General features: G+C 42.1%; 1 protein-coding gene across 2 annotated transcripts in view; it reads left to right on the top strand.

Moving 5' to 3' along the window:
• Positions 1–24,887, top strand: part of frmd6 (FERM domain containing 6) — a 58,880-nt gene that overhangs the window by 18,940 nt on the left and 15,053 nt on the right. For both annotated transcript variants that reach the window (XM_079573485.1, XM_079573484.1), the window contains exons 2-6: positions 15,996–16,254; positions 17,521–17,611; positions 22,360–22,439; positions 23,524–23,600; positions 23,678–23,864. In XM_079573485.1, the coding sequence (XP_079429611.1) occupies positions 16,156–16,254; positions 17,521–17,611; positions 22,360–22,439; positions 23,524–23,600; positions 23,678–23,864 (534 nt within the window). In that variant the 5' untranslated portion in view covers positions 15,996–16,155. The remainder of the gene's footprint in view (positions 1–15,995; positions 16,255–17,520; positions 17,612–22,359; positions 22,440–23,523; positions 23,601–23,677; positions 23,865–24,887) is intronic.

The raw sequence follows: 24,887 nt of genomic DNA, 5'->3' as shown, positions 1-24,887 counted from the left end.
CCGATACAGACTTGTGGAGATGTCCGTCCCTGTGCTGTTCTGTGCCGAATCAAAGAGGTCCATTGTTGAACGAGGAGCAGATGTGAGAGGAATTCTCCTGATGCTGCATTTTTTTCAGCGGTTCATGCCTGGGCTTTGAACGCACTGTCTCTCCTCTGCTCTCCTGTTCTAGGCTATTTTTTATCTTAACTCTCTGACAACTTACTCTCTAGGCCTCTTTTATTTTACCAAGCTTTTCTCTGTAGTAATGCCTAAAGACAAGAAGTACCTGCGAGAGAAAAAGTGTACTATATGTTGTCTTTTGCAGAAAATATCTCAAGGCACACGATATGGCGAACTCACTAAAGTCTTTCCTACATGAAACAAAAATGTAGTATCTCTTTCTTTACTTGTCAAAACCAATCAGTCCTTGTCTCAGAGGCGACCGAACCCGAAGGAAACTTACTTAATGTTAGGTTCTGAAAGGAAATACACTCTTTAATCGTCTTTTAGATCGAAAAGCTGTTCCTGATGCAGCATATTGCGGCGCTCTGAAGACCTTGTAGGCAAAGGCAGCTCAGCGTTGGGGTTTCTGCGTCTAACACTGATGTCACGGTTGCGTGTGATCTCTGCCACGTTGACACAATCAGGGGCTGAAGGATGAAAAGGCCGGAGGAAGCACCGTCAGCTGCTCTGAGGCCTGGATCAGGCTAAACCCTCCGCTCTGTGATGGAGAATCCGCCCGTGGAGACTGAGGTTGTGCATATTTGTTGGTCTTTTTGCCAAAGAGAGATTGGTCGTATCTAAAAATTGCAGTAGCAAACTTTATTCTTCGTTTAGGTGTTTTCACTGGTTTCCTCGTGGTTTACGTGCAGGTCAGATGTAAGAAGGAAACCTCTCATGGGTGTTGGAGGATAACACAAAATCACTGTTTATCATACTGGGTCAAGCCGTACTATCTCTGTCATAGCCTTGACTGTGGTGCTCAGACTCTTGCGTATCAGTATGACGCTCTGAGAGGCTATTTATCCCTTTTCTGTGGAAGCATAGATAAATTTGAATGGTAGGACTAGCGCAATGTCTCGAGTTCATGTCTCCGGGTCCCGCACCGATGGTAAATAAACTTGTCTTATACAGGACATCCAGACTGCCGCCTATTCTTGATCTATCCTCTCGAACACCATTGTTAATGCTCTAACAATGGGAATCACAATTTTTCACTCTTTTTGGACGTTTTCTGGTGGACTATTAACATATTTATCACGCACAACTAAAGTCAAGCCAAAACCGGGTGCATATGAATGTTTTTTCACAGCAAATTTTGTTGCATAGTTGTTCTTGGTACTCGTCAGCATGTGTAGCATGAAGCTAACATTAGCTTCCTGATCAGCATTCTCTGTTTGTTGTTTTTTATTTATGGACTGTTGAACCACATTACTTCTCTCCATGTCTCTGTATATTTATTTAGAAGAAAAGTGTATTAATGATTCAGCATTTGTTAAAATAATGATAGTGAAGTGGGAGAAAGTTTAGTTTTTCCCTTCTTTCACCCATTACTCCAAAGCTACTTTATGCTGAATGCTTAATAGAGTTTGGGAAATTCCACAGTTACCATGGAGATCTGCCATCTTTACAGCCATACATTTCCATAGACTAACATTAGCTAAAAACAGTATAAAAAGTGGAGAAAATAGCCGTGGAACAACTCTGTTAGCTGCTGAGTTACTGCTGGTAAAAAACATCTAACTCACTGTGGTGTCCAAGTGTTTTAGTGTGAACAATAACTCCAGTATTTTCACTTTTAAAATCTCCATTAGTTTACAATTGCTGCTAATCCCATAATGCTTAGCGATATGACATCACATTAACGAACTCTATTATGAATCTTTTTACTAAATAGCGATACAGAGACATGGAGGGGAGCAAAGTGGTCCAACAGCTCATATATACTTATAAAATGGACAATGCTAACCAGGAAGCTAACCTTAGCTTCAAGCTACATATTACGTTAGCAACGAGTACCGTTTTTTCATTTTTTTACTGAACAATTTTCTGTGAAAAAACATCCATGTGGCCCTGATTTTGGCATTACTTTATTGGTGTGTGATAAATATGTTTAAAGTCTGCCAGAAAAAGGCTAAAAATTGTGATTTCCATGAGACGTTTTTTTACCCCCTCGGCCACGCCCCCTTGTATGACCCGTTGCCGTCTGTATCTCTTCTATGAGGTGGTGCTCGGTGTGTATGAAATCATTCTTTAAGGGTGAACTGATGTTGTAGTAGATATTGTAGACATCTCTGTAATTTGCAGTCACACTTCTTTCAAAATGAAGAAAACTAAATGTATTCAAAATGGCACATTCCACACACACACTTGTCTGAAAGATTACAATGTGTGGATGGTTTTCTTTTACGTTTCTTGGTTGGTTTTAATATGTTTTTTATCTTGCACGTCTTCAAAACCACTATTCCCACTGTACAGCTCACGCTCTTCCAGCTTGACGTGCTTTTCCGAAGTTGATAATGACCTTTTGGTGCTCGGAATGACGTAAAACAGCGCAAGGCCTGTAGTTATTATGCACCACTGAACGTGCAAGAATCCACCCTTTCATTAAAGTGACGTGGACTCCTCTGCATCTCCCTGCGTCTTGTGAAGGCTATACTACGACGCAGACCAGACCTGTCACAATGGGCCTTTAAAGCCATCAATAAACAATAAAGTGTTCAGGTATCGCTTACACACTTTCACTGTGAGCGCACAAAGCCGTGACACAAACTGCCGGAGCCTCGGGTTTCTGTGCCGGACAAAACAACTTCGGTTGTCATACAGTTACAAATATGTTGACCATAAATCCCGTTCAGAGAGGGGGCAGTTGTTCGATATGGAGAACATGAACACATTGGTTGAATGTCTAATGATAATTCTCTCATTTCTCAGTTTTGCTACTGTTCTATTGCATGGTTTACTTGTTATAAAACATCACAAACAAGGGGCGACTGTGGCTCGGGTGATTTAGCGTTGACTCCTGATTCTGCAGACTGTCGTGTCCTTGGATAAGACACTTCACTCGTCTTGTCGGTGTTAAAGTAGTTTGTGATTGGTTGGTGATGGTCGGAGGGGCCAAGTTTTACTTCCATCAGTCTTCCCCGGGGCAGCTGTTGTAACTTACCAACACCAAGTATGGAGTGAATGAATGACTACAGTGTGGGGCTTGGAGAAGCCTTTCTATAGTGGCCAATATTTATGATGTTTTTTGGTAAAAACCTACAATAAAAATGATACAAAGAGGTCATCTGAAGTAGGGCTACACGATGTGGAAATAACTTGTAATATGCAATACAGCGATACACACAATATGTTCCATTCTAATTAAAGTGACAGTCTGTAAGTTTAAATGTTTTACAAATATAATAGATTTTGTGTAATTGACCGCCTGGGTTTGAAATGTGAGGTAACTTAAGTCATATAATAGTAAGTGGCCATACCCGCCTTTGCTCTGCCCAATCCCGTCAGACCTTGGAAGCTCAGCAGGGAAGGGCCTGGCAGGACTTGGATGGGAGACCGTTTGGGAACACCAGGAACCTTAGCGAATGTAGTGAGTGAGTGAGTGGTTGGTGGTGGTCGATGGCGCAGACTTCAGTCTAGTCAGTCTACCCCAGGGCAGCTGTGGCTACAATAGTAGCTTTCCACCACCGAGTATGGAGTGAACGAATAGTGCAATGTAAAGCATCTTTGAGTGTCCAGAAAAGCGCTATATAAAACCGATGCATTGTTATTATAATTATTCATACATTTTCTTAAGTCCCTCCTTTTGCTGATTTCAAACACATATCAGAATCCCCGGGATACCACTTTGACCAATGAGGTGAGGTTTACTTGTGAATTGGCCTGTCAGGTCCAATCAGGAGAGAGGGGGAGGAGCTTGAGGAGCCTGTCCAAACGCCAAACTAGTGGTTTTCTGGTCCAAGGAGGAATTTGATTGTTTTCTCTCAGATTTGTCTCCTCACTTTGCAAACTTACAGACTATCACTTTAAACACATATACTAAGTAACTAGTTATTCAGAAAAAAAAACTTTAAAAAACACCACATCAGACTAAAACTGAACTAAATTGACTCTGTGCATAACTTCAAATCATAACAACGCCTCCCAAGAAGTGACTTCCTGTTTCGATCCACCTCACCAAAATAAAAGCACCATCTTATTCATTAGTTCCACTTTCTTTCTGCCCAACTATTAACAGACAAAACACTTAAAATGTCTGTATTTAATTATATTCTTGTATTGTTGCAAGTACCTGCGGAACTAATCAATGAGACGAGCTGTGTGCTTTTATTTTGGCGTGCTGGATCAAAACAGGAAGTTACTACTTGGGCGGCGTTGTTATGATTTGAAGTTATGCACAGAGTCAAGTATCAAATATTTGACCTGAACCCAGTTTGGCTTTACCCAAATCTAAAACATTCTTGAAAAAAGTGTCAAAATGGCAACAAAAACGATATCTATGGACGGATATCTATGTGAGCTGGACAAGGATTGTTGAGTCCGTGGTGAGCGATAGAGCAGGTCACGTCACCCGATTATCAGTTTTTGAAGTGGAGCGAGGTCGAGTATGTTCACTTAAATATAAAACAATACAGTGTTATCATTTTAAACACTATTACTGTATTAGAAGTAAAGACATCAACTCTTTTATCACAAAGTATTCTAGTATATTTCTTTCCTTTTAGAAGCAGAAACACAACTTTTCAAGGAGTGCCTATAATCCTCCATGCAAAAGGAAGAAGAAATCAAAATGAAAGGCTTTGTAACGTGGTCTTATCATTATCAGTTGTATTGAGTTGTACAATCCCAGCAGCCGCCTGTATCCGCGTGCAGCGTTTGGTTTGTCCTCGATCGTCTGTTTTCTGGAGCAGCTGCAGCCGTGAGCTTGTTATGGATATTGCCTCCTGTAGTTTTCGTTGGAGACCTGGATTGCCCCATTGTCCTCGACTTCTGCTGTACAGTATGCGGCAGCGAGACAATACCTCGCCACTGTTACGTAAAAGGGAACGTATACTTTACATTTTTAAAATTACGTATGAAAAATAGAAACAAGGGAGCAGCAAAGTGACTTTCAGAGACAAGTGTGTTACTACATTAACAGAACATATTGGGGATGTCGATTCAATTTTCGATTTAAATTTTTATTTATTTTTACCCTTTTCACCAAATGAATACGACTCATTTTATATTTACATGTTTGTTCTTGTAACAAACTGTAACTCACTGACATGAAAATGAACTGATCATTCGACTGTGTTTTTTAACATTGACTTGTTTGATTTTTTTTACATCGATTCACATTACGCCGAATTTACACCAGAGGATTACAGCACGTAAACTTTTTTTCCATTTTAACCTATCATGATATATACACTAGCCTTGTAATATGCGCGTCGGACGGGCATATTGACACGGGGCTGCTCCTCCTCATTTAGAATGGATTTCTAATTTGGATACACGGCAAACTCTGGAATTTTAGATGGGAAAATGGTACGGCCTTTCCGACACCCTGTCAATATAAGTTTTATGTTGATTTGTCGAAGTTCACAACACGCGCAGCATCCTTGTGATCGTGATGGACGACAAAAAGTTGATTGTCGAGGTGAAGAAGTGTCAACTTGACGATGCTCAACACAAATTTTACATTATTATTAGCAATTCAATAATAGTGCCCATCATTTATCGAATGCTAATACTTCCAGTCATTTTTTAAGATGCAACACACTGCAGCAGCTAATAGCTCTATCTACTGTATGTATCAATTCAAATCTAAAATGCTATAAGTTTGATGTTTTTGCCGTTAGCGTTTAATAAACTTATACTATTATTAAAAGCAAACGTTTTCCAAGTGATTTAGGGAAAAGCAGAGACACCTGAAGACAAGTGAGAGCTCCTGGTGTAAATCCGCCGTTACCCTCCACCTTAACTGAGCGCATTTTCTCCAATTCAGCATGACCCAAATCTAAAAGCTCCTCGACTGGGGCATATACACCAGTGAGACTTCTTATTTGAAAGCTAAGACCAACAAAACTGGTCTAAACGGCTCTTTTTCCTCACATTTTTGCCGTCACTTTGACTTTTTTTTGTCATTGCATTTTGTCGCTTTTTTGTTGCATTTTCATCCTCATTAATGTCTTGTTTTTGTCGCCATTTAGATGCTTTGTTTTGTCAAGAAGCTTTTAGATTTGAAACCGAACTGGAGAAAATAAATGTGCTCGGTTCCAGTGGGTGTTAAGAAGTGAAGGCCAAATGTTAATAAAGGCATTGAATTAAACATACAAGGCATTATTGACTCTGGCCTCGGATTAACCTGTGACAATAGCTCAGTTTGTGGCCTATTTATTTATACTGCGCATTTCATACTCAATGTAGCTCCATGCGCCTCACTGCGTTTGTATAATATTTAGCTTATTTTACTTTCTCCGTTGGTCCGTGCCGTCTCCCCGCAGTGAAGCCCCGTGTTTAGCCCTCGTCAGCATTCGCAGCAGTGTCCTGGATGTGCAGACTGCAGCTCTCTGTTCGTCCAATGCCACGCTTTAATGAGAACTGATGCTGTATGTCAACGCGACGGCGATTTATGACCGCATTACCCACAATGCCCTCTGTCTCTGCACCAACAAAGCGGCGTTATACGAGCGAGGCACCAGTACTGAACGGGTACTTAGTCAGAGAGCGCTTTGTAAATGCAGCATAAGTTCAGGACACACTGGAGCCGTCAGCAGAGAGGATTTATCTGTTACTGATGTTTAGGCCGATGTTATTTTGAATTCAAATGAAGGAGGTTTTCACTGCGCATTCATTTGGCTTGCGCTCAGAACAATTCAAGAGTTCATGGGCGAGACACTGCAGGTGAATAGGGAAAAAATGTATATTAACAGATATCAATTTGAAACTTTTGCTGTACCGGCATAAATGTGAGAAAAAAATTAATTGCAAGTTTTCTGTCATTTTATCTTTTCATATAAGAACAAGATGTTTTATGCCTAAAAATGCCCAAAAATTTCCCATCTTTTCGGCGACGAAATCTGAATTATGGTTAGAGCTACATTCAAATTTATGGTTTCATTTTATTGATAAATGAGTTGACAAGACTTTTTCAGAGGGGATTTTGGATTTCTTGTTTAGTTTTAAAATAAGCTGTTTTTTAGTCTTCCAATGAGGAAGCAGAGGCTGAGGACTCGGAGGTGGGCTCGCCCATCACCGGGGCTGAAGTCACCAAGGTGGTGAGAAAGCTCCTTGGTGGCAAGGCTCCGGGGGTGGATGAGATTCGCCCTGAGTACCTTAAGTCTCTGGATGTTGTAGGACTGTCTTGGCTGACACGTCTCTGCAACATCGCGTGGCGGTCGGGGACAGTGCCCCTGGATTGGCAGACCGGGGTGGTGGTCCCTCTCTTTAAAAAGGGGGATCGGAGGGTGTGTTCCAATTACAGAGGAATCACCCTCCTTAGCCTCCCCGGTAAGGTCTATTCCGGGGTGCTGGAGAGGAGGATCCGGCCGATAGTTGAACCTCGGATCCAGGAGGAACAATGCGGTTTTCGTCTTGGTCGTGGCACACTGGACCAGCTCTATACCCTTCATCGGGTACTCGAGGGTTCGTGGGAGTTCGCCCAACCAGTCCACATGTGTTTTGTGGATCTGGAGAAAGCGTTCGACCGCGTCCCTCGTGGTGCCCTGTGGGGGGTGCTCCGGGAGTATGGGGTCCGGGGCCCTCTGCTAAGGGCTGTCCGTTCCCTGTATGACCGCAGCAGGAGCTTGGTTCGCATTGCCGGCAGTAAGTCAGACCTGTTCCCGGTGCATGTTGGTCTCCGCCAGGGCTGCCCTTTGTCACCGGTTCTGTTCATCACTTTTATGGACAGAATTTCTAGGCGCAGCCAGGGGCCGGAGGGTGTCCGGTTTGGGAGCCTCAGAGTCTCATCTCTGCTGTTTGCAGACGATGTTGTTCTGATGGCTTCAACGAACCAGGACCTTCAGCACGCACTGGGGCGGTTTGCAGCCGAGTGTGTAGCGGCCGGGATGGGGATCAGCACCTCCAAATCCGAGGCCATGGTTCTCCACCGGAAAAAGGTGGCTTCCCCTCTTCAGGTCGGTGGGGAGTCCTTGCCTCAAGTGGAGGAGTTCAAGTATCTCGGGGTCTTGTTCACGAGTGAGGGACGGATGGAGCGTGAGATCGATAGACGGATCGGTGCGGCGTCAGCAGTGATGCGGTCGCTGTATCGGTCTGTTGTGGTGAAGAGGGAGCTGAGTCGGGGCAAAGCTCTCGATTTACCGATCGATCTACGTTCCCACCCTCACCTATGGTCATGAGATTTGGGTCATGACCGAAAGGACAAGATCGCGAATACAAGCGGCCGAAATGAGTTTCCTTCGCAGGGTGGCTGGGCGCACCCTCCGAGATCGGGTGAGGAGCTCAGTTACCCGGGAGGAGCTCGGAGTAGAGTCGCTGCTCCTTCACGTCGAAAGGAGCCAGCTGAGGTGGCTCGGGCATCTGTTCCGGATGCCTCCTGGTCGCCTCCCGCGGGAGGTGTTCCAGGCATGTCCTAGTGGGACAAGGCCTCGTGGAAGGCCCAGGACACGGTGGTGGGACTATGTCTCCGAGCTGGCCTGGTGTCGCCTCGGGGTCCCCCCAGAACAGCTGGAGGAGGTGTGTGTGGATCGGGAAGTTTGGGCATCTCTGCTGAGACTGCTGCCCCCGCGACCCGGCCCCGGATAAAGCGGAAGAAAATGGATGGATGGATGGATGGATGTTTTTTAGTGGAAAAATTAGTAAAAATGTAATTTTCGCCTTATTTTTTGACATTCAAAACTCAATAAATGGGGCTAGGGATTAAATAATAAAAAATCCCTCTGAAAAAATCTTCCAAATATTGTTCAGGCTGGAAAATTTGAAGTCTTTAGGTCCGACTGACGTGAACATAGTGTTGCCACAATGACAGAAAAATGTGTTTTGAGAAAAAGGCCCTTGAAATTGTGTTCTCCCATATAAGTCTATGGGGGAACATTGAATCAGCACAATATTTAAACATGTTATTGTGAAGATTAGGTGTATTTTCTGTTTCCGGGTGAAAGCTTATATGTTCAGAGACCAATTTGGCCCAAAACCTAAAAACTGAAAAAATTGAGTTTTGCCCGTAGTGTCTCCCCTTAAGGCGAGACAGGTGAAAAACATAGATTTTTCATGCAGTGTCCAATGTTGACAATTCACTAGTGGTCGACCAATATGGGGTTTTCTCACTCAGACCAATGCAGATTTCTGGGGATTTGTATTGGCCGATGTGCACTGCTGATATTTATGGCCGATTTTTCCAAATGTCTCATCAAACTGTAAAATGTGTTGAACTGTGACAGCAGGGGGCGCTGTATGAGGGGCATAGGACTGATTTATTCAGGACATTCATGTTTAGTAGCTACTTCAGAGGGAGCTTTTAAAGGGACTATACAGAGTTTAAAATGTTAAAAGTATGTATTTTCCTCCCCCTACATGTTTCAATAATGTCCTAATGTTTAGAATGAGCTCAGACCTGTTCACCACAACTGCCTCTAAAATCCTGCACTGTCACTCAAAACGGTGTTACTTCGGGTCCAAAGTGCCGTCATGCACGAGCTTAATATAGAAGGTGCAGTTCCATGTATGACCTGAGGTGGCAGTAGTGAGTATAAAATGGCCAACTTGCATCCAGCCCCTTTAAAGACAAAAGTCATCAGATTCCAAAACTGAAAACGTTTTTTCAGTTCAGTAGTTTGTAGTTTTGTAACTTGCTTTGTAAATAGTTTGTAAGTATGTAGCTTTATCATAGTTGTTTCGTAATCAGTGTTGCTCTCTTTTGGGGATTGTACACAGAGCATATGTTTCAGTCATGTAAAGGCATAATGTAGATACCACTTTGTAAATGGTCATTTCTACCATGGTCGGATGCTGCGGGTGTGTTTGGTCTATTTTGTTTCCTGTTGTTTCCTTGTGGTTGTTTTGTTCCTTTGTCGTCCCACTATGTTCTTGTGAAATGATCATTTTAATTGTATTAATTTTGGGGTGTGGGCGCTTATAAGCTCTTGCTTCAGCCCACTCCTTCTGAGTCTTTGCTGCTCAAATAAATAAATACAGTAATTAACAATGGTTAGGTTTCGCAATTTTTCTCAGTTCAGCTGAAGCCTAATTTTAAAGCTCTGACCGTCTCTATCACTTTTGGTTCCAGAAATATCTGCATTTATCGGCATTAGATCTGCTAATAGCCGACATTTCAGCCCAACCTAATTTTAAACTAGATTTTCTCTTAACATCTAATGTCAGCGTAAAATAAAGATGAAACTTACCCTGTACAATATTTTTCAATGCTTTGAGCTGGAGATTTCCTTGAAAAAACAACAGTGCGGCACACGGGCCTGTTTTCTCACGCTTATTTATTCACAAATATTGACACGTTTAGTCACTGTGTAACACCAAAGTTGACCGAGATGACGCTGTAATCCAAATATGGTCATTTCCTTTCTGGGAGACATAAGATAGACGGCAGAAAAATACAGGCATATGCAGGCATTACAAACTTTAAGTCTGTTTTCTCCAGATAAGGTTTTCACTCCAGTCATGCACTGTGGTGACTCCTACAGACTCCAAACGTCTTGTGCTTAAGAATATTGTGAAGGAATATTTTAATATGTAATTCTGAGCCTGATTTATTGAGCTTTGAATCACAAAAATTTAAGTTTTAAGTTTAAATAGCCTTTTTCAAAAACTAAGATCCAAAATCCCCTCTGAAAAAATCCTTGTAAATATATTAACAAACGAAAACCATATATTTAAACCCGGCTCTATCAATTATTGTGATTTCGTTGCATGTTCAGGCACTTTTGGAATTTTTTTTTTAGCCTTTTCTGCATCAGGGGAGCCCCAAAAGTAGGATGTTAGTTCAATTGGCTGCTTCCCTCCTTTTGTTTTGCCTAAATTCGAGATCAACACTTCACCAAATGGGCCACTATGTTTGAAAGTGAGAGTCGCAGATAACTTGTGGCACCTCTCTTTGTGATGCTAATGCCCCCCTGTCCCGTGGAATGCAGCCCCTCCTTTGTGTGTGTGTGATGCCTCCGAGGAGGTGAGAGAGGTGAGATTATGGACAGGAAGAGGTGATGATGAGCCTGTGATTGTCCCGTTACTGCCTTTTGTCTTCAGCGGGGCGGGTCACACTGTCCCGAAGTGTGAAGGGAACCCCGGGCTGCAGCAGGTTCACACTTGTACCTGTGTCAACGCTCCTGTCCCGGGACAATTGGGTCTTGGGAAGTATAGTATGTTAATATAGGAAACTGTAAACAGCTCCAGAGTGTGTTTTTGTTATCAGGGCAGAACGATATTTCAGTATCTTGCGATTTGCGATACGGCTGTGCAATATTATGATATTATTGTGATATTTCACTAAAGCATTTTAACACGATATGTTCCATTCTAAACACAAATAGTGAGTAACTAGTTTTTCAGCAAATTGTGTCAATAAAGACTTAAAGGGACTATATGGAGTTTAAAAATGTTAAAATTATGAATTTTCCTCCCCCTACATTTTCCAGCCATGTTCTAATGTGTAGAATGAGCCCAGACCTGTTCCCCACAACTGCCTCTAAAATCCTTTTTATACTCACTACTGCCACCTCAGGTCATACGTGTAACTGCAGGTTATTAAACTCATGCATGACGGCACTTCGGACCCAAAGTAACAACTTTTTGAGTGACAGTGCAGGATTTTAGAGGCAGTTGTGGTGAACAGGTCTGAGCTCATTCTACACATTAGGACATGGCTGGAACATGTAGGGGGAGGAAAATACCATTTAAAGCAAATGTCTGTGTAAGCTCTCAGTCGTACAGGAGTTGTCTATCTTCAATGAAGGTATTCCAGTCGTCTTCTGTACTGAGTGGTTGGAGTCTCAGTACAGAAGACGACTCGCAAAGGTAAACCCTTTCTCTAACTGAAAAGTCACTGTGAAACAAAGATGATTAAACATCCAAATTTTTTATTCTGTATTTGGATTAAGCAAATGAAACAACACAAAATCCTGAGGTAACTGAGGCACATTTGTACAGCAGGACCTTCTTCCTCTAAGCTGAGAACTAAAATATGAATCGATTTGACCTACCAACTCGATTTTTAAATCAAATTGATTTTTTTCCCAGCCCTAGTTTGCACTTTAACCTCTTAACTCCCACCTGAAGTGAGTGCATTTTCACAAGTTTGATTTCTATTAGTGAATAGAAAGTGAAAATAAGTGCCAAAATAGTGATGAAAACAAAAAACAAACAAAAAAGTGACAAAAATGTGGCATAAAAGTGACAAAAAAGTGACAAAAATGTGATAAAAATGTGACAAAAATGTGACAAAAAAGTGACAAAAATGCGACAAAAAAGTGACAAAAAAGTGACAAAAATGTGATAAAAATGTGATAAAAATGTGACAAAAAAGTGACAAAAAAGTGACAAAAATGTGACAAAAACTCGACAAAAAAGTGACAAAAATGTGATAAAAACGTGACAAAAATGCGACAAAAAAGTGACAAAAAAGTGACAAAAATGTGATAAAAATGTGACAAAAAAGTGACAAAAATGTGACAAAAAAGTGACAAAAATGTGATAAAAAAGTGACAATAAAGTGACAAAAATGCGACAAAAATGTGACAAAAATGCGACAAAAAAGTGACGACATGGTAACAACGTGGTCTTAGCTTTCAAATGCACCATTACCATGGCCTATAGGCTGTGAGCGCCAGTCAAGAAGCTTTCAGATTTGGGTAAAGCTGAACTGGAGAGAATGGTTCAGATGGGAGTTAAGAGGTTAAAAAAGACAAACCTTCTGTCCGGCTGACGATGGTCTTGGATAAAATGCCTCTGTCTTTTCAGTAGGAAACATGTGAGCTGTTAAATGGATTTGTAGTTTTATGACCTGACAATCTCTAATCCGACACACAGGGGGTTTTGTATCTTGTGATGAGTTACTTACTGTATATTACTGTGCTGTATTTATTATTTTTTCTTTGACCTTTATTTAACCTGGCTGCCAAACACTAGCTTTTCTTGCTGAGCATTTGGCAGCTGATTCTTGGCAAATATTGACTTCCCGTTATTGTGAGTTGTTTCAGTTTTTTCAGTGAGTGCCTGCTTGGCCCTGATTGCACATTAGGGTAATATCATGTATTAAATCCATTGATTGTTTCAGAGGTTTTGCTTATATTTACACTGAAATGTTTCCGAGGTAGAACATTTAAGAGTGTCCTGCTGTGCAATCGACAGAAAGCAGGGAGAGCCTTTAAAGTCATGCTCTGACCTCAATAGCTGACTGGTTCGGTCTGTTCAGGGGAATCTCAGTTTTTCCACTTGAGCAGCCGCTGTGTCTCCGTTCTGCCGAGGAAAAGCCCCACAGTCGGAGGATTTCACACGGGTTGCAGCAGACAGTTAACACTACAGGGCGAGATGACGCACAGACGCACAACACGGACTGAACGAGCCGAGAGCGAGCGGCAAACGTGAAGCAACTTGGTGGAAGGAGAGTTAAGTAGTGTGTTTACAGGCAAGTGGACATAGCATCGTGCATAATGGCTGGCGATGTAAACTCTAGGTGGGGCTGTTGCAGATCTAGACACAACAAGGCAAACATTTTCACTATGAATTGCTGTCAAACGGCTACATAACATCATTTATACAGCAGACTGTTGCCGAACAATGCATTTACCCAAAGCAAAATGATATGAGACACTGAAGTATAAATTAAACTAAGTCCCGTTCTGTTTTTGAAACTCCACAAACTCGCGGCAGCTTCCCCACTTCATCTTTAATTCTCGTTTGCAAAGAGTCGTCATAAAGGGTTAGACCGTGTTGATCTGCATCTCGTATGGAGGTTGGAGCGACCTCTGCAGGCAACAGTGGAAATTGTCAAACACAAAATACAAGCCTTCAGTTTTAGCTAACAACTTGAGCGCAGTGCTATTACTGAAACATTGTGGTTTTCACCCACAGTATTTATTTGAAGTCTCACTGAGAGCTTTATTTTATTTTTTATTTTTTTACCCATGTTGTTAGTAATGGTGAAGTCGGGTTGCAGTATACTCGATATACATTTGACAATATCGGCTTATTATATATGAATATATATATCCGGAATCGAAAAGGACAGAGACAGAGCTCAGTGTTAAAAATGAGCTCTCCCACAACTAGGCCTCAGGGGAACTGAGGAACATCGCGATGAAAATCAGTCACAAGTGTTTTACACCTCAGTCCTCAGACAATAATTTTGGAACCATAAGAGGTAGAGACTTACTGTTTTTTTGTTTGTTTTGGAATCTGCTCATTTCTGTCTTTCAAACGAGCTCCTTCAGAAGTACCAACTAAACATGTACATTATGTAATAAATCAGCCTTATGTTCCTAATAAAGCGCCCCCTTCTGTCACAGTTCGACACATTATACAGATTAGAAGCAACATACACAGGATTATAGACAAGACATTTGGAATATCAGCATCTGTCTGAGATAAACACATATCGGTCGACCTCTAGTTGTAGGTTGTCCCCGATAAACAGCCTGCACTATACTAAACTGCCTGTTATGTTGCTCTTTCTTGAAAACATTAGGTCCATTTCCAAATGCTAAATTAGGAAATGGTAAATGGTAAAATGCAGATCTCGGTGGCCCCGGTAAGCGGAACAGTCCATAAATCCAGCAGCTCCAGTGTGGTGTGTGACTCAGTTCGTGTGTGTCCGAGTTGCGTCACTTCCCTCCACACAGATGTGCCCCGGGACGCGCTCACATTCCCCCGATCTGAAGTCACTTTTCACGGACACAACTCGCAGGAACGCTGGCCTCATTTTTCACAGCCGCGCGTCTTTCATTTCTCCTCTCTTACTTTGGCATTTGGGGAAAGCTTTAAAAACTCGATTCTAGGGCTTGGCTTAAAAAAGATGTCTCGGTTTCAAGGAGAGACGTGTGTCGGGTTCAGAAGTTCAGCTCACATTAGAGCGTAAAATAGAGCGCATTGTTGCAGTGGGACATTATCTTGATCTTGATCATCAAATGCCTGGAGAATGAATGTTACTGTGTAGATTTGATCACATTTTTATGTGATTATATTTATAGTTTGTGCAATATTTCTTTTATCTATTTTGTTTTCAGTTTGAAATTCTAAGAAGAGATCTGACAGAGCAGGGGTGGGACGATAATGAATTTTTGGATCTCAATTATCTTGGCCAAAGCAATTGATTGAATTCACAAAATTATCACGTTATTTGCCTATGGTTTAGAAATTTCACTGAAACTGCAGAAATTATGAGAATGGGGTTACTAAATATTCCTATAAATGTGAGACCTATATAAAGTATATTTAAAGGGACTATACAGAGTTTAAAAATGTTAAAATTAAGTATTTTCCTCCCCCTACATGTTCCAGCCATGTGTAGAATGAGCTCAGACCTGTTCACCACAACTGCCTCTAATATCCTGCACTGTCACTCAAAAAGGTGTTACTTCGGCTCTGAAGTGCCGTCATGCACGAGATTAATATAGAAGCTGCAGTTACATGTATGACCTGAGGTGGCAGTAGTGAGTATAAAATGGCCAACTTGCATCTAGCCCCTTTAATGAACGGACTTTGCGCTCTACCGGAAGTGCCGAGACAAGGCAAAAAGAGGCAAACGTGGAATAAGGTGAATAGCTTTCCCTTTAAAAAATATTGTCTAGCAGTTGAGTTTCACCTTCCTACTAAACCCCGTACCCTTGGATGGGAAACACTGAAATTTGTGGCCCCTTGACCAACCTCCATTGCTCTCATCTGAACAGTCCTAAGCTGGTCTCACTGGTCTTTGCTTTTGTGAAAAGTGTTTTGTTTCCTGCCTTTGGTCGTCAATGATTATTAATTCTGTACAACTTCACGAGAGCTGCTGCCTCTGTTGTGTCTGACGGGAAAAATGTATCTACTGAAGACTGACTTTTTGCTTTACTTTGTCCCCTTAGGAGCGACCCTCTTCTTTTGGCCCAGATGCCCTCCCCGCTGACCCCCGTCCCGCCTGAGCCCAGAGGAGCAGACACCGTCCCGGGCTGCAGCTGAGCCTGAGCGCCCCCCGGTGGGAGGGAGGGAGGAGAGGCAGGTTCACTCGGGCCGCGCCACAAGAAGATGAACAAACTTCACTTCCACAACAACAAAACCATGCAGGACCGTCGCTGTGTTTGTGTCTTTCTGCCAAACGACGACACGCTCAACGTCATCGTCAATGTGAGGAACTGCACAATGTATCACTTAACCGGCCACAAGTTTGAAAATGTTTCTCTAATTCATGTAATTGATTGACCGCGGAATTCATTATGGTTTCAAATTTCCCTTCTCGGGCTCGGAAACCACACGATTTTAATTTGTTTATGAACACAAAGGAGTCACTGTTGTCTGTGTTAAGGCCGTGTTCCAGTATCTGCTGTAAATAATGTGGATGCTGGAGGAGTTAACCCTGACTCTGGGATTTGTTGTCTTTCAGAAACCAAAATTAAATGTCATTAAACAGCATTAAAGTCAAACTGGCAATCAAAATCATAAATGAAAAAAGTGTCAAAATGGCCACAAAAACGAGAACAAGATGAAGACGAAAAAGCTGCAAAAAAGCGAGTGGGGAGTTTTGTCATCGCTACGGCAACTCCATGAAACATATGAGGGTTTCATTGACTTTTTTGATTGGAATGACCAAATGGAAGTTTTTTACTCCCCATATATACTATTATTATCACACCTGTTTTTTGTCCATATCAGAGCAAAGGAAAACATTGCTTTTCTGATTGCTTATTTAATAAAGTTTTCAAAAATATAGTTTTGAAACCCTTTGAAATTACATAGTGAATGCACTAGCCTAGCACTAGCTTAGCACCACTGAACTCTTCAAATATAAGGACTCTATGAATTCAAAAATATATATACAGTATATCTCCAGGAAATGAGGCCCTATGTCAAATCCTGAAATATCCCTTTAAGGCGGGGAGTAAGAGGTTAAACTTTCCCCTCTTTTCTCTTTTTGATGGAACGTTTGCAACTGTAAAGAAATCTGTGGCCTTGAAATACAGTATTTGGGCATTGAAATGGTATTAAATCATTGAATTTCATTGAAAATCATTGCAATCAGTTTTTTATTTTATTTTAATCTTTAGAGCAGAGGTTCTCAAACTTTTCAAGCTGTGACCCCACTAGACCAACAACTCGAAACCCCCCACTGTAAAATATATTAGTATTTATAATAAAGTCAGGTGCTCAGCTTTTAAAATCAGGTTTATTAATGTTTGTTTTGATAGCATGGTTTTGTATTTAGTAAAAATATACTGCTTTCAATTAAAAATACATCAAATTCATTGTTATGACCGTGCGAAAAGTAGTAGGGGTTATTTTTAAAAAGTTGCATATCTGTATTTGCAGGAAACACAATGAATTCCTGTAAAATGAAGTAGTAAACCCCTGTAATGTTGATAATGAATGTATTCTGACCCTGTCCCGGTTCCTCAGGTGAAGACGCTGTGTCAGGAGCTGTTGGTGCAGGTGTGCGACCTCCTGCGGCTCAAAGACTGTCACCTGTTCGGGCTCAGTGTCATCCAGAGTGAGTCACGTCTCTCTTTATTCTAAAACCCTGTGTGAACCAGCGGAAGAGTCATCTGACCTGTTTGTTCACCCGACTCCTCTCTGTATTTGTTTACCTTTTACGCCACATTGTTCCCTAAATCTGGTCACTCCACTCGTTAAACTTTCACCAGACAATGTCGACTCAACCTGAACATGTAGTGAGTGGTTTTCTATGAACCGAAATCCCCCTTTTACTTCACTGCACATGATGTTAAACAGGAGAAGAAGGTTTTTCTCCTTTGTATTTGGTATAAGCTGTAAAATGGCCTAAATGGACTAAATGAGAGAGGTTAGCGTTAGCGGCTAACTGAAGCTTGTTCATGCAGCTCTTTTATTTAGAAAATTAAAATAAATGACACGTATTGAATAACTGTTAGAGGATAGCATTAAATCGCTATTTATCATACTGGGTCAGGCTGTACAGTCGTACTATCTCTGTCATAGCCTTGACTGTGGAGCTCAGGCGCCCACTCTCAGCCACTGAATGCTTGCGTATCAGTATGACGCTCTGAGAGGGTATTTATCCCTCTTCTGTGGAAGCATGGACAGACTTGAATGGTAGGACTAGCGCGATGTCACGAGTTCATGTCTCCGGGTCCCGCACCGATGGTAAATAAACTTCTCCTGCATAAGACATCCAGACTGCTGCCTGTTTTTCATCTATCCTCTCGAACACCATTGTTATTTCTCTAACAATTACGTTGTGCATGTTAAGACAAGGGATGTCAAGATTAACTGGTTTTAAGATTACCACAATTATAAAAGGACGCAGTCCTTCAACCGTACGACTGAAGTCAACGTCCTGCCTGCAGAGCCTGTCAGATAATATTGTGTGTATTTTTAGTTTAGTATAATAAACTAAAAATCTCACTTGTGTCCCTTCATTAGGTCGATAATCGTGAATAATCATAATTTTTTCTCTAAACTAGACTAAAAAATGTGAAATCATGACATCCTTGGTTAAAGGTACACTGCGTAACATTTTGGACTAAATATATAACTAGCTGAGACCCGGCCTTCCCTGTAACCCGTCACTCAGTATAGCTGTAGACCCGCACTAAGTAGACCAGTGGTTCCCAACCGTTTAACTGGAAGGCCCCCCTGCACATTCCATGCCAAAAACTATGGCCACTACAAATGTATAAAAGAATGAATGCTAAAAATAATTTCAAACAAACTGCAATTGGAGTGTTTTATGCACACGTACTCCTTCCTTATATATAGTGCTAAGTTACCTACTGGCTGCTGTGTGCAGAAAGGAGTGAGCCCGTTGTCCAGAGCACCAGCAGAATGAGCGACTACATCTACAATATGTTCGCTAAACTCAGGGAATAGAATTCAAGAGACAGTGGAATATTTATGGATAAATATGAGGGGTTCAGCTCTCACTGTTCACGGTGCAGGACCCGTGGTTTGGTGCATCACGGTGCAAGTGCAATTCAAAAAATAATAAGTTGGTTTGGAAATAAAAGAGCCTAATGTGCGTGCTTCAAAACATCAGCATTAAACCTCACCCAAAAATTAACTGACCAGAGTTATGGCTATTTGATGAAGCAATGTTAAGGCCATATCCAGCCCATTTGAGATTGAGTGTCTCTTGTTGGACGGTTTCAACAGATGTAGTTTTGAAAGACAATTTCTTTTACATTGGGGATTTCCACTTTGCGGCTGCATAAATGCTATTTAATGCCTGTCTGTCTGTGTTCAGAAGTCCCAGTTTACTCTCATTCGTTTATAAATTCCTGCAGCAGAAACGTCCACCTCTCACCCATGTGTCATCACGGTTTCCCAGGAGTCGGGCCTCCGCTCTGACAACCCTCCCATTGTCCAGAGCGCGTCCAAACAGGTTTTTTACTACGGCCTCTTTTGCCTTTACGTGTGCGATGAGTCACTGCGCCCGTCCGGCTGTGAGGGGGGACGGCTGTGGAATAGATCCTCGTGTTGTTAAAGAGATTTACTCAGCATTTCACCAAATAAAGCAAAGCATTTTTGTGGGAACGTTGGACAATAACTGTAGCCTGTGTAGGTTTACTATGAAAGTAACAAGTGCAGGAGTCATGAGTCTTTCACACACACAAGTGCAGCCAGGGCGAGATCAATCACTGCAAACATACCCATAGAAATACCCTCATCATGGCAACAAAAGGGTTTATTTGCTTCTGCTAAACTCTGGGAATGTAAACACACTTTACCTGACTCTTGTAGAGAAATAAAAGGGCCAAAGTGCATACAGTATATAGACCATCCTCAGTCTACTGTTTGTTTATTATTTGATTACTCCATTAATGTGAGGTTCCATTTTAATTCATATTTAATCTCTTACCCCTCACTTTAACCGAGCGCATTGTCTCCAGTTCAGCTTCACCCAAATCTAAAAGCTTCTCGGCTGGAGTTCACAGCCTACAGGCCAATGTAGCGCCTCATTTGAAAGCCAAGGCCTACAAAACTGATCGTAACTAAGTGTTTTTGTAGTGTTTATCACTTTTTTCATTGCTATTTTGATGCTTTTTTGTCGCTTGTTTATTGCTGCTTTTCCGGCACGTTTCTGTCGCGCTTCTGTTGCATTTTCATCCTCGTTTTCGTCGCTCTTTTGACACTTTTTTTCAAGACGCTGTTAGATTTGGGTTATACCTTTTTGGACAAATTATGCTCGGTTCAGGTGGTTAAGAGGTTAAATAGGTGCAGTTCCAAACGGCCTTTTGCCAATCAAAAATCAAATGACTGAGACTGGTCTATATATATATCAAAAAGGAAAAATATTGAAATATCAAAAATATCAAAACATTGGCAGTGCAAGTTTACAGTCAGTGCAGGAAGGAAAGCCACTGAATAAGATTCAAAGATTACTCAAAGATGCAACTCCAGGTATGTTTGTGATGCGAAAACAACATTGAAACGAGCTCCAAAAGGTCAATTTTGCATAAAATCTCCAGTAAAAATGTAGGCCTCATGCGTTTCCTCTGGAAAATAAATACAAAAATCGGGTAGAGAGACTTTAAAGGGGCGAGATGCAAGTTGGCCATTTTATACTCACTACTGCCACCTCAGGTCGTACGTGTAACTGCAGCTTCTATATTAAGCTCGTGCATGACGGCACTTCGGACCCGAAGTAACAACTTTTGAGTGACAGGGCAGGATTTTAGAGGCAGTTGTGGTGAACAGGTCTGAGCTCATTCTACACATTAGGACATGGCATGTAGGGGGAGGAAAATACATAATTTTAACATTTTTAAACTCCGTATTGTCCCTTTTAATAATGATTTACACCTAAACATGATCTCTCAGACAAATTGTCATTTGTTTTGTTTTTCTTCTCTCCAATTCTTTTTTCCAAAGTTTGTTTTATTGCTTTGTTTTCGTATGTAGATGTGATGAGTCACAGCAGGCCCCGTCCCGTCTCGTCCCGTAGGGAGACAGAGGTGACAGCCACAGACGGACAACTGCAGACCTCACTGTTTTCAAAAAGAGAGGGGTGACAGAGAGAGGAGGGGACAGGGAGAGGAGAGGGAGAGGGGAGGAGGGGGGGACAGCGCTGTGGTCAGTCCGACAGGAGACACCGCGGCTGATCCTGCTGCATTCCTGGAGTGCTTTTGTGAACAGCGCAAAATCCCCAAGGCAAACACAGGCCACCCACCACCGGCTTATGTCACCCAATTACCCCCCGCCCAATGTCATTACTCCAACACCCAACGTGGAGGGCCGGGGCAAGCACAAGTGCTGTATAAATCACACTAAGCACTGCAGAATGGGATTCAAAATGTCCATTGTCTCTTTATTAGCTGTCAAACAAGTCTGGGCTACACGAGTTTGAGAATTCTATGCATTATTTTAGCTCGTCGACATGTTTAAGGGGAGACACTCTCCATTTTTCTCCAAATTTTCCAGTTTTCAGCCCATAAAGTTTGTAAATGAAATGAACCGTTCCAAAATGAAGGCTTTAAAGGAGTAGCAGACACTGGTGCACAAGTCTAGAGCGCCCTCTAGTGGCCGTCAGTATGAAAATAACAAACATGTGAAATTATATATCTTGCTATATAAGTCGCACCTGAGTATAAGTCGCACCCCCAGCCAAACTGTGGAAAAAAAAGTGAGACTTATAGTTCACAGGCCACTGAAAAAGATGCCCTGATGAAGACCACGTAGGTGAAAACACATTGGCCATGTCCCGTCCACAATAAAGGACCATTTTTACACATTTATTTTCACTAAAACACGAAAAGAAAGAGTTTGCAATACATCCTTTCTCAAATTTATCTTCAGCCAAAAAAAAAATCCCCTCTGTCTTTCCTTTACCAAAACAACTTGTGGCTGGACTGTTTCGAAAGATGATTTGCAGTAGTGATAGAAGGAAAAACACTTAACTGTGAATGTAGCCAGAGCTGTGCAGTAGTTTGTTTCTCTCTGTAGATTTGGACAAAATGAACCGGCGTCTTGTGAGGGCTTGAAGGAGCCTGTAAATGTCCTGACTCACTGAGCTATAAATCCTTCCTTATTCACAGGGATGTTGTTCCTGGAGTAAGATGTTAATGTCGAGCGTGTGTTTTTTTGGATTCGCTTAAACCCCACAGTGAATCCCAGCTATTATGGGATGGAAACGGCATTTTTCTCGACTCTTTCGTCAAATAAACTGATCTCCGTGGGAACGAAGGACTGTAACAATGTCTGTGCCGCGTCGGTTTGTTCAAGCAAAGTTAATGTTTAGTGTTTTCTCACCTCTGTTTGCAGATAATGAACACATCTACATGGAGCTGGACCAGAAGCTCTCCAAGTACTGCCCCAAAGAGTGGAAGAGGGAGGCCAGCAAGGTGAGGCTCTGCACGTGACACGAGAAAGTATTTGCAGTGGTGTCAAAGAACTTGATTCATGCTCGTGCACCACTTTTGGGTCTTGACCAATGGGTGAGGAAAGCGCTTCTCTTTGGCGGTCAAAGACACTTGGTAAACAGGGTTCCTATGTAGCTTAGGACCTTGTTTGCATGGCTTAAAAGCCTGGCTCCAGAGAGTTTATTTTTTCAAAAAATTGCTATGACCCACATGACAACGCTGGGCTAGGTGTCATATTTTTAATCACGCTGATTTTGTACATCAGCACTAAAAAGTTGAAGCCTAAATCTCTGATTGACAGGCTCTGGAGCTCTGTGGAGGTTCGTAGCCGGTCCGCCCACCCGCCCTGCGAGTTGCAGTTTTAGCTGAAATTGTGCACCGTCGTTGCTTGAAAATCGCTTGTTTTACCCATTTAGCTTTATTTCAATATCAACATTTCCTCTGTGTAAACAAAAGGAATGTTTGCAAATCTTTTCAAAATATATTTTGGATTTGTGGCATTAATTTGTTTTGTATTTGGGTGTGAAAATATCAATAATAAGCATTACATTTACCTATAGAAAACCTAGTATCCATCCATCCATCCATTTTCTTCCACTTTTCCGTTTCCGGGTCGTGGGGGCAGCTGTTGGAGCTGCCCGTATCACATTGCACCAGCTGCTTCTGGCTCCTCCTGCAGGTGGTGGGTCCACAGAAGGACGGCCTCATGATTCAAACCGGGCCTGTTGGTCTCTCATGAGGGGCTTCTGGCTTTGTCTGACCCGTCACTTAGGACCTGTTTGCCATGGGAGATCCTACCAGGGACACGAAGCCCCCGACCACAGAGCTCCCAGGATCATTCTGGCGCTCAAACCCCTCCACCACGTTAAGGTGGCGTCTCCAGGAGGGGAGAAACCCTAGTATTAGTTTAGTATTTTATAATTCAAGCTTCTCTCAATTGTTAATGCAGTAGAAAAATCACATAGGTGCAGATGTTACTGAAACTCTCATATGCCTCTTATGGTACAGAATTGCACTCTGCCTTTATAAAATGTGTAATAGTAATTTGTACTTCTTTCCTTTCCAGGGAATTGACCAGTTCGGGCCTCCCATGATTATTCATTTCCGAGCCCAGTATTACGTGGAGAACGGGAGACTGATCAGGTTCATTCAAATCCTTATTAATATGTTTCCAAACCCCATCATTACGCTCCTCCTAACTCTGTCCTGTCCCGCTGCAGTGACCGCGTGGCCCGGTACTACTACTACTGGCACCTGAGGAAACAGGTGCTGCTGTCCCAGTGCATCCAGAGGGAGGAGGCGTACTTCCTGTTAGCGGCCTTCGCGCTGCAGGCCGATCTCGGGAACTTCAAGCGCAATAAGCACTTTGGGAAGTACTTTGAGCCAGAGGCCTACTTCCCCCCCTGGGTGAGTAACACGGAGATAACACGGAGCAGGTGTGGCTGGAGCTGTGGGGTTTAGGCCTGTGGGGAAAAAGGAAAATGTGCTTTCAGAGGGCTCCCATTTATAATTCAGTAAAGTAGAAAGAGTGTTAATAGAAATGTAATAGTTGTGTTTGTACTAATCTGTTCTTGACTACTATTTCCACTGCTGCTTCCACTATTTACTCTACTTAGGACCAGAACTGGCTCATATCCTTTGAGTAAAACTACTTCTTGATCTAACAAATACTTCCACTACTGCAACACTGCCTCAGTCACTACAAACAATATGTCTCATGCTGTATTATTTTGGTCGACCACCTTTAGCTTTGTTTACAGCGCACATTTTCTAGCTTCTGCAAGGTCAAAAAGATCACGATTATTTTCCCCATATTGATCGATCTCGACTTTGTAGCTGATTTTACACATAAAATCACCAGGTCCTCTCCTCTTTGTGCCGCATGTGCCATCCTGTGCTTCCTGTTAGTTTGGGCCAAGTATCCCTGGGATTGACCTGACCATATTTTTTTTCCAGAATGCGACAGGACTGGCCCATTCTCCTCGATTAAAACGCACCACGCGATTGTCATGATCGACCTTTATTAAAATAACAATTAGATTAAAATTCGATTCATTACCCAGCCCGAAGATCTAGTATTGATGATGGGAGAGTGTGACCACTGCGCAAAACCTTCTCCAGCACATCCCAAAGATTCTCAATGGGGTTAAGATCTAGACTCTGGCGGCCCATCCATGAGTGAAAAGGATGTGTCATGCTCCTGATGAACCCTGGCTTTGTCATCTTGGAATATGCCTGTGCCATCAGGGAAGAAGAAATCCATATATGGAATAACTTAATAATTGCTTGGAAAAATCTGTACCAGAGATTCAATCTGGTCAGAGTCGACATCAACTACATTAAAGCAGAATAAACCAGTCATTGAAGGGCGGACAAGTGTCGTCCATGTGGGGTTGTTAGCGGTTCTGCATTAATATTTAAACATTGTTA

Source organism: Gobius niger (assembly GCF_951799975.1).
Source record: "Gobius niger genome assembly, chromosome: 16".
NCBI lineage: Eukaryota > Metazoa > Chordata > Actinopteri > Gobiiformes > Gobiidae > Gobius > Gobius niger.
The sequence above is the reverse complement of the archived record's forward strand: the minus strand, read 5'-3'. Positions and strand labels throughout refer to the sequence as shown.